The sequence below is a fragment of the Vombatus ursinus genome, unplaced genomic scaffold, assembly GCF_900497805.2.
Source record: "Vombatus ursinus unplaced genomic scaffold, bare-nosed wombat genome assembly UNPS02014768.1, whole genome shotgun sequence".
Classification (NCBI taxonomy): domain Eukaryota; kingdom Metazoa; phylum Chordata; class Mammalia; order Diprotodontia; family Vombatidae; genus Vombatus; species Vombatus ursinus.
The window spans coordinates 22,653,751-22,667,733 of record NW_020954546.1 but is presented as its reverse complement, the minus strand read 5'-3'; the positions used below and the strand labels follow the sequence as shown (position 1 = coordinate 22,667,733).

The 13,983-nt window shown below is 42.3% G+C and overlaps 1 protein-coding gene across 1 annotated transcript in view; it reads left to right on the top strand.

Annotated features, from left to right (window-relative positions):
* RPA1 (replication protein A1) overlaps positions 1-13,750 on the top strand; it is a 60,372-nt gene extending 46,622 nt beyond the window's left edge. Inside the window, exons 16-17 of the mRNA XM_027861865.1 lie at positions 12,147-12,233; positions 12,701-13,750. Coding sequence (XP_027717666.1) covers positions 12,147-12,233; positions 12,701-12,814 — 201 coding nt within the window. The 3' untranslated portion in view covers positions 12,815-13,750. The remainder of the gene's footprint in view (positions 1-12,146; positions 12,234-12,700) is intronic.
* The last annotated feature ends 233 nt before the right edge of the window (positions 13,751-13,983 follow it).

The following is a 13,983-nucleotide window of genomic DNA, read 5'->3' as shown; positions in this document are numbered from 1 at the left end:
CTTAACTGTTTAACCAAAAAGCGTTTTTCTTAAGCGCCTAGCCTCTGTGCCTGGGCAGTGTTGGATGATGCAAATTTGGAATACAAATATGAAACCGTGCATGTTCTTTTTTATAAGTGTTTATTGATATTTTCTTACATCACCATAATATCCCATCTATCCCTCCCTCTCCCCCAGAGCCCACTCCATATGACAATATTTTTTGGAGAGGGGGGGAAAAGTCAGCACAACTGATTGATACATAGAAAAAGTCAGAAAACCTATATGCCGTGTGTTATACCTGTTAATGTAAAGGTATGACAAAAGCGCAGGTTGGGGGTGTCTTCACCTATCTCTTCAGTTGTCCCACTTGATCTTCATAATCTTGCTGCATTTACTTTTGATTTTTGGATGTATAGTTCTTTCCATTTACATAGTTGTAGTCATTGTGTATATCGTTTTCTTGTATCTGCTTCCTTCACTCTGCATTAGTTCATATAGATTTTACTGTGTTTCTCTTTATTCATCACGCTTATCATTTCTTACAGCACAGTCATATTCCATTATGTTCATGAACCATAATTTGGTACACCATTCCCCTATCGGTGAGCATCTACCTTTGTTTCCAATGCTTAGCTATCATAAAAAGTGCTGCTGTTTTGAAGTATATGAGAACTGTTTTCTTATCGATGGCTTCCTTGAGGCATAAATCTGGTTCAAAGGGTGTGGTTAGTCACTTCATTTGCGTTATTCCAAATTGTTTTCCAAAATTGTCATGCTATTCCCCAGCTTCCCCAGCAGTGTATTAGTGTGCTTGTCTTCCCACAACTCCTCCAGCATTGACTCTTGTCATTTTTGGTCATTTTTGCTAATTTGCAGGATGTGAGGTGAAACCACAGAGTTGTTTTGATTTGCATTACTGTTATTTTATTAGTGATTTGGAGAATTTTTTCATGTGGTGGAGCAGATGGTCTTACCAGTAAGGGCAGCTTCTTTTCTGAGTTAAAGTCTCAGCAAGGAGAAACTAGTTGCTGGGGTAAAGATATAGGAACCTTAGGGGAAAGGAACCATTTCCATTTTTTTTTTGTAATGGAGGAGAGGAAAACTGGGCATGGTCTGACACGTTCCCTAGATTTTACAAGAGCAGATTTTAAAATGTTTTAAGAAAGGATAGGCAGGCTCTCGTGGCCTAAAATTCTACAAAGGAAGTTATCCAGGATGAATTGGAAGATCTCAATACTGAAATTCTGAAGACACAAAGAAACAGTTGGAATGAAGAGCTGAAAAGGGGAATTGTTAAAAAAAAAAAAAAAAAAGATGATGTGGATTTACAGAGAACTCATCAACCAGTTTAGATTTTAAAAAGAAGTGTTCAGAAAATAATTCAAACTAGTATATGAAATAATACACCTAAAGAATTAATAATAGAAATGCAAAGTAAAACAGCTCTAAGGTTTTACTTAAACCCAACAAATTGGCAAAGATGATAAGATGGAAATCGTTGGTGGTAGAGGGATTGTGGAAAGATAGACACAGTAATGCTCTGTTGGTGCAAATTGGTCCAGCCATTCTGGAAAGCAATTTAGGATTATAAGAAGAAAGTGACAAAAAGGTCCATATCCACTGTTAGACATATACCCCAAGAAGGTCATTGATAAAAAAGAAAGACTTCATAAACACTAGAAGATTATAGCAGCAGTTTCTGTGTTGGCAAAGAATTGTAAACAAAGTGGGTGTCCATTGATTGGGAAACTGTGTCTAAAAAGGTCTGGTGTGTGAATGTAATTGAATATTACTATTCTGAAAGACAATAAATGTGAACATGGAAAAGAATGTGAAGATTTCTGGAACTGATGCAGAGTGAAGTAAGCTGAGGCTGAGAACAATGCACCCAATGACTGCACCAGTGGAGATGGAAAGAGTTCAAAGAATATTCATTGTCCTTAGCAAGGAAAACAGAAGCAAATTAAGAGTTGAAAAGCTGGGCCTTTTACTGATTTTCTTTCATCCTTGTTCTAGTCACCCTAAGCAGCCTGCTTTGCCTTTGATCTGTCTTCCTCTTTTCTTCCAAGCTGCTTAAAATCTCTTTGTTTTCCTTAGCTTCCTCATCAGTCTCAGCTCATTTTGAATGTTGGCATTCCGCACATCATTCTTACAGCACTGCCACATATTTCTAGTTATCTTTTTTTAACCTATCCTTCCTTTTTATTATTGAACGTGTCTTTGTTTTTATATCACCTACATATCCCAGTATATCCCTCTCCCTTCCCCTCCCAGAAGGTCACATATTTCCAAGATTCTGACATGCCTTTCTCAGGTCACAAGCTCCTTTCTCTTCGTGACCTACTCTTCCTAACCCTGTTTTGTGTCCTTACTGTGGCCTCCAGCCACCAAATTCTTCTTACTCTTCTGCTCTCTCCTTCCATCATGTAGTCAGTCAGGTTGTTTCTTGAATCTTTTGCCTATGTGTCCTGCCACTCAGACCTTCTTAAACCTGGGCCCTGGTTTCTTCCTGCCATCTGCCTTCTCTGCCTTTCCTCATGGGCTGTGGGAGGAAGTCACAACTTTGCTGACTGAGTTCCATATAAGTTTATCTTATTCCAGTTGGGACCTCAGTGCTTTGTGGCAATCCTTTTTTTCCTTCCTTAATTAACTACTGTAGCTCTTCCAAACCTCTTCTCTCTTCCAGTCTCCTTTACTGCCTTCTTCCTTTCAATTGACCTTGCCTCCTTCTCTACAGAGAGATTTAAGTCTATTTGTCATGATCTCTCCTTCCTCTGTTTTAAACTTCAGACCCTCTCTCTATCATCTCTTGTTTTTTCCTGCTTGGTTTCAGTATGTCACAGAGAAATGGCTTTTCTCCTTGCCAAGGCCAGCCTTTCTACTTGTATATTCGAGCCTCTCTTCCTCCTTCCTCAGGAACTTGACCCCTTAATTCCACATTTCTCTAATTTTCAGTCAGTCCCAATCTCCCGGCTTCTTTTTGTTGCCCACAGATCTACCCAGGACTCTTACATCCTTAAACCTTCACTTACAGACACACCCTTCTTCCTTTTTAGACTGGGGAAATTGAATGTGGCTGTGAATAATGGTGGGCTTTTGCGGGGGGAGGCGTTTGGATAGTTTTGCTGGGCTGGATTTTGTTTAAAATTATTTTTGTTATGAGGAATGGTGTTTTCAAAGGGAGATATATTGGGAAATGTAGATAATAGGAAAACAAAAGATCAGTACGTATTTTAAAAAACCCCTTCACTTGATTATGCTTCCTCAAGCTAGCATCATGTATCTCTCTTCCCCTTCATAGACAAACTCTTTGTTATCTCCTCTCAATGCTTCCATTTTCTCACTTGTCAATTTCTCATGCTCTGGCTTCTGATCCTACCACATAATCACTCACCAAGTATTGAGGCAAGGCACCAGCGACATAACAGGCCCTGTGCTGGGTACCGGGATTGGAACGATCCCTACTCACAATGAGTTTACATTCTAATGGAGAAAACAGGCAAGTACACATAAAATATGTATGTTGCATAAATATAAAGTAAATAGCAAATATATACAAAGCAGTTCAATATGAGGTCGTTTGGAGGGAAGGCATTAGCAGTTGGGGTAGATCAGGAGAAGCTTCATGCAGAAATTAGTGTCTGAGCCGCATTTTAAAGGAAGAGGAACTCTTTGGGGTAGAGGCAAGGAGGGAGGGTGTTCTAGGTATAGAGATGGCCAGTGCAAACCGTGGGAGGTGGAAGGCTGAGGAATAGAGATCATTTGGGCTGGATCAAAGGGTACAAAATGGAGAGTAATGTTTAAGCTAGGTGGTGCAGTGGATAGAACTAGGGACCTGGGGTTAGGAAGACCTGAGCTCAGATATGGCCTGTAACAACCTAGGGCAAGTCACTTCCCCTCTGGCTGCCTCAGTTTCCTCATATGTAAAATGGTGATTATAAAACACCTATATCTCAGGGTTGTTGTGAGGATCAAACAAGATGACATTTGTAAAGCACTTAGCACAGCACTTGGCATGAAGTAGGCACTTAATAAATGCTTGTTTCTTTCCCTTCCTCTTCTCAATGAGGTGAGAAAGATAATTTGGGTCTAGGTTGCGTAGGGCTTTAAAAGCTAAACAGAAGAATTTATATTTTATCCTAGAGGCGACTGGAAGCTACTAGACTCGATTGAATAGGGAAGTCACATGGTCGGATCTGCTTTAAGAAAAATTACTTTGGCAGTTGTATGGAAGATAGACTGGAGTAGGGAGAAACTTAAGGTAGAGAAACCAGTTAGAAGGTGAGAGATGGCGAGGTCCTGAACTAAGATGGTAGCTGGGAGAATGGAGACAGGAAGGCAGATATAAGAAAGATAGTGACACCTGCAATGGTCATTTTTGGGACCTGTTTGGATATGGCAGGGGTGAGGGTCGATGCCAAGATTACAAACCTGAAACAGTGGAGGGATGGTAAGAACTTTGATAGAAATAGGGAAGTTGGGAAGAGGGATGGATTTAAGAAGAGAAATAATGAGTTTAAGCATGTTGAGTTTGAAATGTCTATAATAGACAACCAAGTCTCGAGAGCGACTAGGAATGGATATAGAGATCTATGAATCATCTGCATAGAAATAACAAGGTTACTGAGAGAGAAATGAAAAGGAAAAGAGAAGGCCCAGGATGGAACCTCATGTAAAACCCCAGTTGGGGGATGTCGTGATGAGCCAGCAAAGAGTGGTGTTATAGAAATCCACGTGTGGGGTGGGGTGGGGCGGGGTGGGGCCACAAGGGCAGTATGAACTCTAGATGGTGTCAAATGCAGTGAAAGGGGTGAGAATCACTTACCCCAAGAAAAGACCATTGGATTTGGTGATTAAGAAATCATTGGTAACTTTTGTGAGAGCTGTTTCAATCTAGTGATAAGGTCTGGAGCCATTTTGTATCAGGTGAGGAGTGAATGTGGAAAGGAAGAGTCAGAAACTTTTTTGTGGAGTTTGGCTGAGGAAGGTAGGAGAGATAGAGGACAGTAGCTGGAGGGGATCATAGGGTCTAGTGAAATTTGTTCTAAGGATGGGGAGACTTAATTGAAACTGTTTCTTCCAAGATCACCAGTGATCTTTTAAGGATGAAATCTAATAATCTTTTCTCAGGTTTATCCTTCTTGAGTTTACTGCAGCTTTTGACACTTGCTCATTCTCTCCTCCGAGGTATAGACGCTGTCCTTTCTGATCCTTTTTCTACTGATTATCTTCTGCTTATTTAATCTGCCCTTCTCAGCTTCCTTTTCCTAGGTCACTGCTCATCTCTTGCTCCCATACTGTAGGAGTGCTCCAAAAGCTGTGTGCTGGTCTTCTCCATTTCTCTTTTCTCTTGGTGACCTCATCAGCTCCCATGAGTTCAGTTATCATTCCTAAGCAGATATCTCCTCATTTATAAATCTGCTTCAAATCTCATGAGCTCTCATCCCCCATTAGCAGCTGCCTGCTGGGTACCAACCACCTGGAGAGCCTGTAGGTGTCAAAGTCAACATCTCCGAAAGAGAATTCAGAATTTATTTTCCCTTCTCTCCCAACCCTCTCTAAGATTCTGCAGTGTGTGTGGTGTTTGTTGACAATAGTGTTTTACTTAGTATGACAGAATTCCGTCTTAAAGGTTTTCTTCCAACAAGGTGTCCCCCACGTATATGTTAGGTACAAGATTTCTTGAAAGGTGTAACACAGAGAACCTTGTCCAGTGAGTGCTCTCCTGCCCTACCCCCACCCCTTCCCAATAATTAACATCAGATGAGGCATTAACTGGGAGAAGTTTGTCACCAGAGGTGTTTGCCGCCATTAGAGGAAATCCGGTGCAGAGTGCCAAGTCAAAGAATGATTCCTTCATACTTGACCTATACCTGTGGAAGCTACCACCATCTTTCTGATCACTCAGGTTGGCAGCCTCAGAATCACATTTGGTCCTTTCTCTCCAGCGATCCAAGGTCTGACTTGGAATCTTGGCTCAGACACTTAAGAGATGTGGGACCCTGCCTCAGGTAGGATTATTGTATAGTTCAAATGAGAGAATGTGTGGGAAAGTGCCTTGTAAGCCTCAAAGTGCTACCTAAATGTGAGCGGTTATCTGCCAAGTCTTGTCGATTTTTTTCACCTGCCTCTTCTCTCCACTCACAGCCTCATACCCAAGCTATAGAAATTACTTCTTATTGGTCTTTGAGCTTCCCATATCTCCATCTTCCCTGTAGCTGCTAAATTAATATTCCGAAGATTTGAGTTTCTTCACTCGCTCCCCATTGCCTTTATGATAAAGAACAGTCTTCAGGATAGCATTTAAAGCCCCTCCCAGCCTGGCTTCTGCCTTCCTTGCCAGTCTTCCTTCCTTGTCACTTCTTTTCTTCGTCTCTGTTCCCTGAGCTCAACGTGCTGTCTCCCTCCTTTGCGCGTGCACAAGCTGATCATTACCTGCCTGAAATGTGCCTCCTTCTCACCTGCCTCATAGAACCTCTGTCTTATTTCGAGACTCAGGTTCCACCTACATGAAGCCATTGCCAGTCTCTCCAATTGCTAGTACTCTTCCTTCCTCCAAGTCTGCCTTCATAATAGCCATTTCTATAGCACTTTAAGGTTTGCAGGGCATGTTTCAAATAGCTTGTTTTAGGTTGCTTAGTGGAAAGAATACTGGACCTGGAGTCATGAAGACCTGAGCTCAAATCTGGCCCCAGATACTTAACTATCTCTGTGATCCTGGGCAAGTCATTTAGCCTCTGTCAGCCTTGGTCTCCTCTTCTGTAAAATTGGGATAATAATAGCACCTACTTTCCGGCGGTTGTTTTGAGGACCAAATGAGATGATACATGTAAAGCGCTTAGCCCAGCGCCTGGCACAGAGCAGGGACTTGATAAATTCTTGTTTCCTTCCTTTTCCTCACAATGGCCACTGGAACGTAAGTGCTATTATTATCCCACTTTTATAGATGAGTAACTGAGGCAGCGTGAAGCTAAGTGACTTGCCCAGCTAGTTAAGTATCTGGTGCCAAATTTGAACTTAGGGCTTCCTGATTCTTATATACATGTTAATTGGTGAAGGTAAGCTCCTTGCAGACAGGGGCTGTTTTGTTTCTGTATTTGTATGCCCAGCTGCAGCTGTTATTTCTTCCCGTGATGGAAGGGGACCCTAGACTCTTGAAGGTTGTCCAAGTTCTGGCAGGTTCTACGATGTTGAAAAGGCACTAGTGATGGGTGTGTTTCTGCTTGCTTAGAGGTGGGCAGGCCACTCACCTTAAGAGGAATTCTTTTGCCATGGCGTCCTGCGAAACAATGAAAATTCAGCATGGCCCTCAGCCCTGTGCAGCGCCCCTTCTGCTCTTGGGGGGAGGGGGGCAGGAAAATCAGTATAAACACTCTGAATCTGAGGTCCTTGTCCAGGATCATCAAGTGGACGGTACGTAATGTTGGAGGAACAGGATCATTTCAGGCTTGACCTTCTTACTGTAAAGAAAACCAGATGATTAAAGGAGGTTATACAAAGTGATACAAAGGATAACTCACATGTTCTTCTTTGAAAAGCCATGAGGAGTCGGCAGAGTTGGTTTTATTGTGCATTCAATGGTACAAGAAGCATATTCAATTCCGGAAGCATTTATTAAACAGCCAACGCATCCTAGCCACCGTGCTTAGCACTGAGAATGCAGGGACAGAAGCACAACATCCCTTCCTTCAGGGAGCCTCCATTCTTCTGGGAAGAGCAGCATATGCACAGACAGGGCAGCATCCGTACAAAGGAATTTCCAGAGGATAAGCAGTGACAACCCAGGGAATTCACAGGTGGCATGTGAGCTGGAGCTCTCAGTTAGTTAAGGGAGTCCAAGGGGTAGAGGTGAGGGAAGGTATTCCAGGCACAAGTTAGCTCAGAGATAGGAAAAAAAAATGTGGTCCATGAGTTGGGCTGTGGAATATGTGAGGGAGAGTAATGTAAATCAGTTTGGAAAGTTAGGTTGGAGGCGATTTGTGAAGATGCCAAGTAGAAGCTTACATTTTGTCCTAGAGGCAGTGGGGAGCTATAGAAGCTTATTGAGTAACATGAGCAGACCTGTGCTTTAGAAATGTCAGTTTAGCAGCTTGCAGGGATGATATATTGGAGGCTATTATTACATTAGTCCAAGAAAGAGGCTATAAATGCCTTAAACTAGAGTAGTGCTAGTGGTAAGTTTTTGTGAGAGGATTATCATGAAAATAATTGGTGTTTTTGCACTGGTACATATTTCAGAAGATGAAGAGGTAGAGAAATTCTATGAAGAGTTCAATAAATCCCTCTAAATTACACCAACATTTATTTTGACACTTGATGACTTTAATTCAAAGGTGGGCGTAAGTGAGGATAGCAGAAAATATATTAGAATATATAAAATTGAAGAAGAAGGAATGATAAAAAACAAAGTATTGTAGCCTTCACCGAAGCCTCACAGCCATACATTGGGAATACTTTCTTTGAAAAAAGAATTGAAAGGCACTGGATGTGGTGGGCATGAAATATTAAAAAAAAGAAACTGACTATATTTTAACATACAGGAATTGATTTGCTACCGATGTGGGCATCATTCCTAAACCAGCTGTCTTTGTAGTTAGACCACTGATTGGTTAGTGTAAGGATCAATATTAACTCAAAACTAGAAGAATAAGAATGAGGGAAAGATAAAGGTATGTAGTAAGCACCCCATCCTGACCCATTTAAACAGTTTACTGATGATGAAAAGAGGGAAATGTTTGTAGAAAAGTATGTTCATACTGATTGTAACAATTTCATTAAAAAGTGCCTAAAAGAGCCTAAAAACCACCTGTCAGCAAACACATGCCAAATAGAGACAGCAGCCTAGATCAACACTGGTTTAAAAATATAAATTTGTTTGCAAAATTTTGTAGAGTAGGAGAGTAGAAGAATATAAGTAGCATTACTTTATGAAGTAAAAAAAAAAAAAGAGCGGAAGGGAAAACCAGCTTAAAGAAAGATTGTTAAGAGACTCAAGAAAGTCATCCCAAGGGCATTTAAGGATGAAACTGGAAGAAAGATAATAAATAGATAAAAGATGGGAAAAGATCTGCAGGGATTTTTTTTTTTTGTAGTAAACTTTTCAGAATCAAGGTTAATTGAGCCACCACTACTGGATTCCATTGTCACGGTGCTTATTGTACTCATACAAGTAGAAATAGAACTAAAAAGGACAAGGATGAGAAAAGCAAGTGGACTGGACCAAATATATAGGGAGAAGGTGTGTGCTGGAGGTGAACCAATTTTGAGGGCATTTAGGGATTGATTCTCAAGATATATAGTGAAGGGGAAGATAAAGGATTGGAAAAAACTCTCAGAACTTATTACTACTAAAAAAGGGGTGTAGGGGGTGTTCAAGGAGGACTAGCATCTCTAGTGTGAGGGTTTGCTGAGCCCCTTTCAGGGCTGCTCATCCACCTTTAAGGTTCACATAATTCACCCAACTCCCACTTGTGACTCCAAGAAGCTATAGCATGCCAGTGGCTACACCCTGGTAAACCATCTTGGCTGACCAGCTAAACCAGATTGAGGGTAACTGATGGGTTTTAGACCCGTTGGTGAATTAGGTGGGTATCTATCCCGAGCATGTGAAGACTTCCCCGGGCAGAATGAGTTCCAAGGACCATGAAGGAGGCTGAAGTAGTTGTTGTGGAACACTTAGAACTTGGTCAGACATCGAAGACACCTGGTCATCCACTGCATCCCAGGCCATCACCAGTTGTCCTGACTTTTGTTTTGTCACTGGACTTCACTGACTCTGGAAGAGAGAGTGAGGCTGATGATTTTGTGCAGCTCTGCCTCTAATTCACGATGAGTCAGGATATCACCTTGTGATATCATTGGTCCTCTTGAAAATGAACAAACAACAACAACTAAAAAATGTTAAAGGGTTAAGACATTAATAACTACCAACACGTGTGCCCACTTTACATCTTATATAGAACTTTTACGAAAATGTACCTGTGCGATAATAATTCTCTTCTGAGGGAATTAAAGGGAATAAGCAGACTTTGACAAGTGATGTTCCGTGTTAGACCACATCTTTTCCATCACATAATTGACTGGGAAGTGTAGAGTACAAGATTCTACTTTACTTACTGTTTATTGCCACTATTTTTTTTTAACTTGGTAGAACAAAATTCCATCTTAAATGCTTTCTTCCAACAAAGTGTCCCCATTTGTATGTCAGAATTATACATGCTGCCTGGAAAGATATAACAAAAGAAACCTTGTTCAGTGACCCCCTTGCAGAGCTCAGAGCAGAGAGGCAGCCATCAGACTTTTTTCCTGATTCAGACTACTTTGGGAGCGCTGAAATCTTGCAGTTTTCCAGCCTGAACTGTCCTTTGGATCTTGGAATAACACAGCAATAAGTGTCCCAAGAAAGTAGCAGCAGGACCAGCCCCGACATTCCCTTCTAGAAGTTCAGAGCCTGTCCCTAACATACATAAAGTCAGAAATCAGGAAGAAAGCCAGAAGAATGAGCCAACAAAAAAATCTCACCATAAAAAGATTATGGTGACAAATGCACTCCAGACTCAAACCAAAAGAAAACTGCTCTGAAACATCTACAGGCAAAGCCTCTGAGAAAAGGCTTGGGCACAAACTCAACTAGAATTCCTGAAAGACATGAAGCGAGCATCCAAAATGCTTCTAATGTAACAGCGCACCGTAGGAACAGACCGGAGCTGCACAGAAACTTGGAGGTGCAGACATAGAAGTTGAGAGAAACCCAGAAGGGTAATTGTGAACAAACAATCCTACAGGACTAAACAAGGATAAATGGTTTTTTCATACGGGGAGACGATACACATGTTCCCTCTGGACCCTTTCATCGTGGGGGTCGTAGAGGTGTCCAGTGAGATTGAGGGGCTACATGCTTTCTGTTAGATCTTAGTGATCTTAAAAGAAGATGGGAAATGAAGGAGATGAGGAATGTATTATGTGGTAAAAGGAGAGGAAAGTTAGGAAAAATTACGTCAAAACAAACAAGGTGGAAGGGGTCTGGGGGTTGACCGACATTTGACCTCATTCTCATCTGAACTGGTCAAAGGAGGGGCATATACATACACAGTTGGTTACAGAAATACATTTCGCTGAACAGGGAAATGGAGGGGGAAAAGGAAAAAGGAGAATGAGAGAAGGGTAGAATACTAAGCAAAGCAAACCAAAGATGTACCAGAAATGTTTATAGCAGCTCATTTTGTGGTGGCAAAAAATTGGAAGCTGAGTAGGTGCCCATCTGTTGGGCAACCAAAAGTAGTGCAGTAGTTTAGGCAAGAAGCGACGAGGCCCCGCACTCCTAGTGTGGCGACTTTGAGAGGTGGCGTGAAGGTAGAAGGGTTTGACAACAGGTTGGCTCTATGGGGCGAGTGCCGGGGAAGAGTCAGGGATGATACCGAGTTCTGAGCGTAGTGACTGAGGAGGTGATAGTGCTCTCAACAGGAATAGGGAAGCTGGGAGGAGAGGAACGTTTGAAGGGAAGGAGAATAATAGAACGGGCTCTGTTTGCCATAGGTTGGGTTCAGGTGCCTGGGAGATAGAGCCCCATTCTGACGTGGACAAAGGTCAGTTGGTGACTCGGTACTAGAGCCTGGGGGAGAGGTTAGGGCTGGATGTATAGATTTGGTGATCGTCTGGGTACAGATAGATGATCATTGAACCAATGGCAGCTGACGAGGTCCCCAAGTTAGTGTAGAGGACAGAGCGTGGGTGGACGGCATGCTTAGTGGGCGTGGCATGGAGGAGAATCCCGAGAAGGAGACTGAGAGTCATTCAGACAGGTAGGGGAGAGCCAGGAGAGAGCAGTGTCAAGAAAACTTAGGATGGAGAGAGTGTCTGTTGGAGGTACTCTAAGTCATGGATGAATCGATTACTCTCTAGCTCTCCCAGTCTTAGAATGTGACTACTAGAAGTGTTGATTTCAATAAAATTTAAAACCAAAATACTTTGTCTTGTATGGAATTTGTCATAATGGGATTTTACCTGTAGATTAATTAGTTTTGACAACTCATTTCTATCAGCCTGGGAGTGAAAGTCTTGTCAAAAGAAAGATACTTCAGAAATTAAGCTGATTTTGAACATGTGAATTGTGTTTAGATGATGTGATCCTGCCAGTATCTCAGTCTGTGTGTTTGCTTTTACAGAATGAGCAGGCGTTCGAGGAAGTCTTCCAGAATGCCAACTTTCGTTCCTACACATTCAAGATTAGAGTCAAACTAGAGACTTACAACGTAAGTAAATTCATCTGGGAAAGAGGAGAGCAGGCACAGGAAAATTATTTTGCTTATCAAAATGAGAAAATTTTGGGAGGAAGGGAGGTCACGTGTTTGCTAGAATTTTAGGTCTGCCAGAGACCTTGTCTGACGGCTGGGTGACCTTGAGCAAGTCACTGCACGCCTGGTCCTTATCTGTAAAATGAAGGCATTGGACTCGAACTCTAACGTGCCTTCCAGGGAAAGTCTGTGGTTCTCCGAACTTAGACAAGATGATCTTTTGCCCATTGATTGGAGCGGCTTACAGAGTTGAGAAAGGGAAATGGTGTGGAGGCACGAGTAGTGTCAGTGGAGAGCTTCTCCTTAGGCCTGGTGTGACCTTTGCCCAAGGTCATTCCTCAGTGGAACAGCTACCTTAAGAATTCCGAATTGGGGAATGGGGGGGAGGGGGGACAGACCCTCCCAACTGCTCTTCTCTTTCCCAGGACGAGTCTCGCATCAAGGCCTCTGTGGTAGACGTGAAGCCTGTGGACTACAGAGAGTATGGCAAGAGGCTCATCCTGAGCATCAGGAAGAACGCTGCCGTTCGGCAGATGTGAAGAGGGTGCTGCCAATTGGGCGGAAGTTTGACAGTGCCCAGAATGACCCCAGAGCTTACGTGGAGCTGATCTCTTCCCACCCCGTGTGACAATTAAGCTTTAGCTGCACAGGGCAGAGCTGCCCTTTATGGTGGACTGAGCAATTTTCTTTGTCGAGTGAGCCCTGGAACCCCTTGGTAGGTAAAGAGGCATGTGCGCAGATCTTGTGACCCTTAAATGTCAGACCCGAGGGCCAGTCTCGACGGCGTCATGCCAGTTGTCACTGCCATTAGCTCCGGGCATTTGTTGATTTTATTAAGATGTCATTATCTTTAGGCTAGAGTCCTGTTCAAAGTAATTAGCCCTAAATCTGCAGACAGCCAGATAAATGGTATACCCGAGGTTTCGTTTCTCCAATTGGTGATACATCTGGAACTTTCTGGGGAAGGAATTGGAAAAAGCAGTGCTGCTGAGCAATCTGAGAAAGACCCGCGTGTTCTCACAAGTGTTTACTCCTAGAATTCAAAGGCTTCCTCCTCCTAGAGGTGCCACGGCGCTGGTAATGCCTGGAATGGCAAGGCGGTAGAATTATTAATCAAAGACGTATCTCTTCTATCTGAAGAATATCCTTCCTTCAGGGTTTAATAGACTGAGTCAGATGGGTCTGATATTAATCAAAATTGTCTCTTCTGAGGAAGGCTGATAAGCATTGACTCACTGTCCCCTTGGGAAATCTAGGCAACTACAAAGCATTGCTTGAGTTTTCACTTCAATTAACATCACGTTTTGAATTGATGATTGTACACGTTTCCTACCTGTATATATTTCTTGCATTTGTATGTTTCACTTCAGTTTTGGTTGAAGCTGTGTTTAAATAAGGAGAGAATTTTAAAGAAGGGGGAGGGGGAACCCTCTGTTTCTGTTGCTTTGTTTCAATAAATAGTATATTTAGATCTCTGTGAATCCTACTTTCTTTGAACTCAAAGGGTTCTTCTACTTACTGGAAAGCAATTAATTAGCCTTCATAATAAATGTTCACTTGGGGGAGATGTTAACTTATTACAAACTCTAAGATTAGACTGAGGCGTAGAGATCTCTATTCCTGATGTTTGCAGCCCTGAAATGCATCTTTAAAAGAAAAAAAATTATGTTTTGTGCCCAAGAATGCTGATGATCTGGCACTTTGGGGA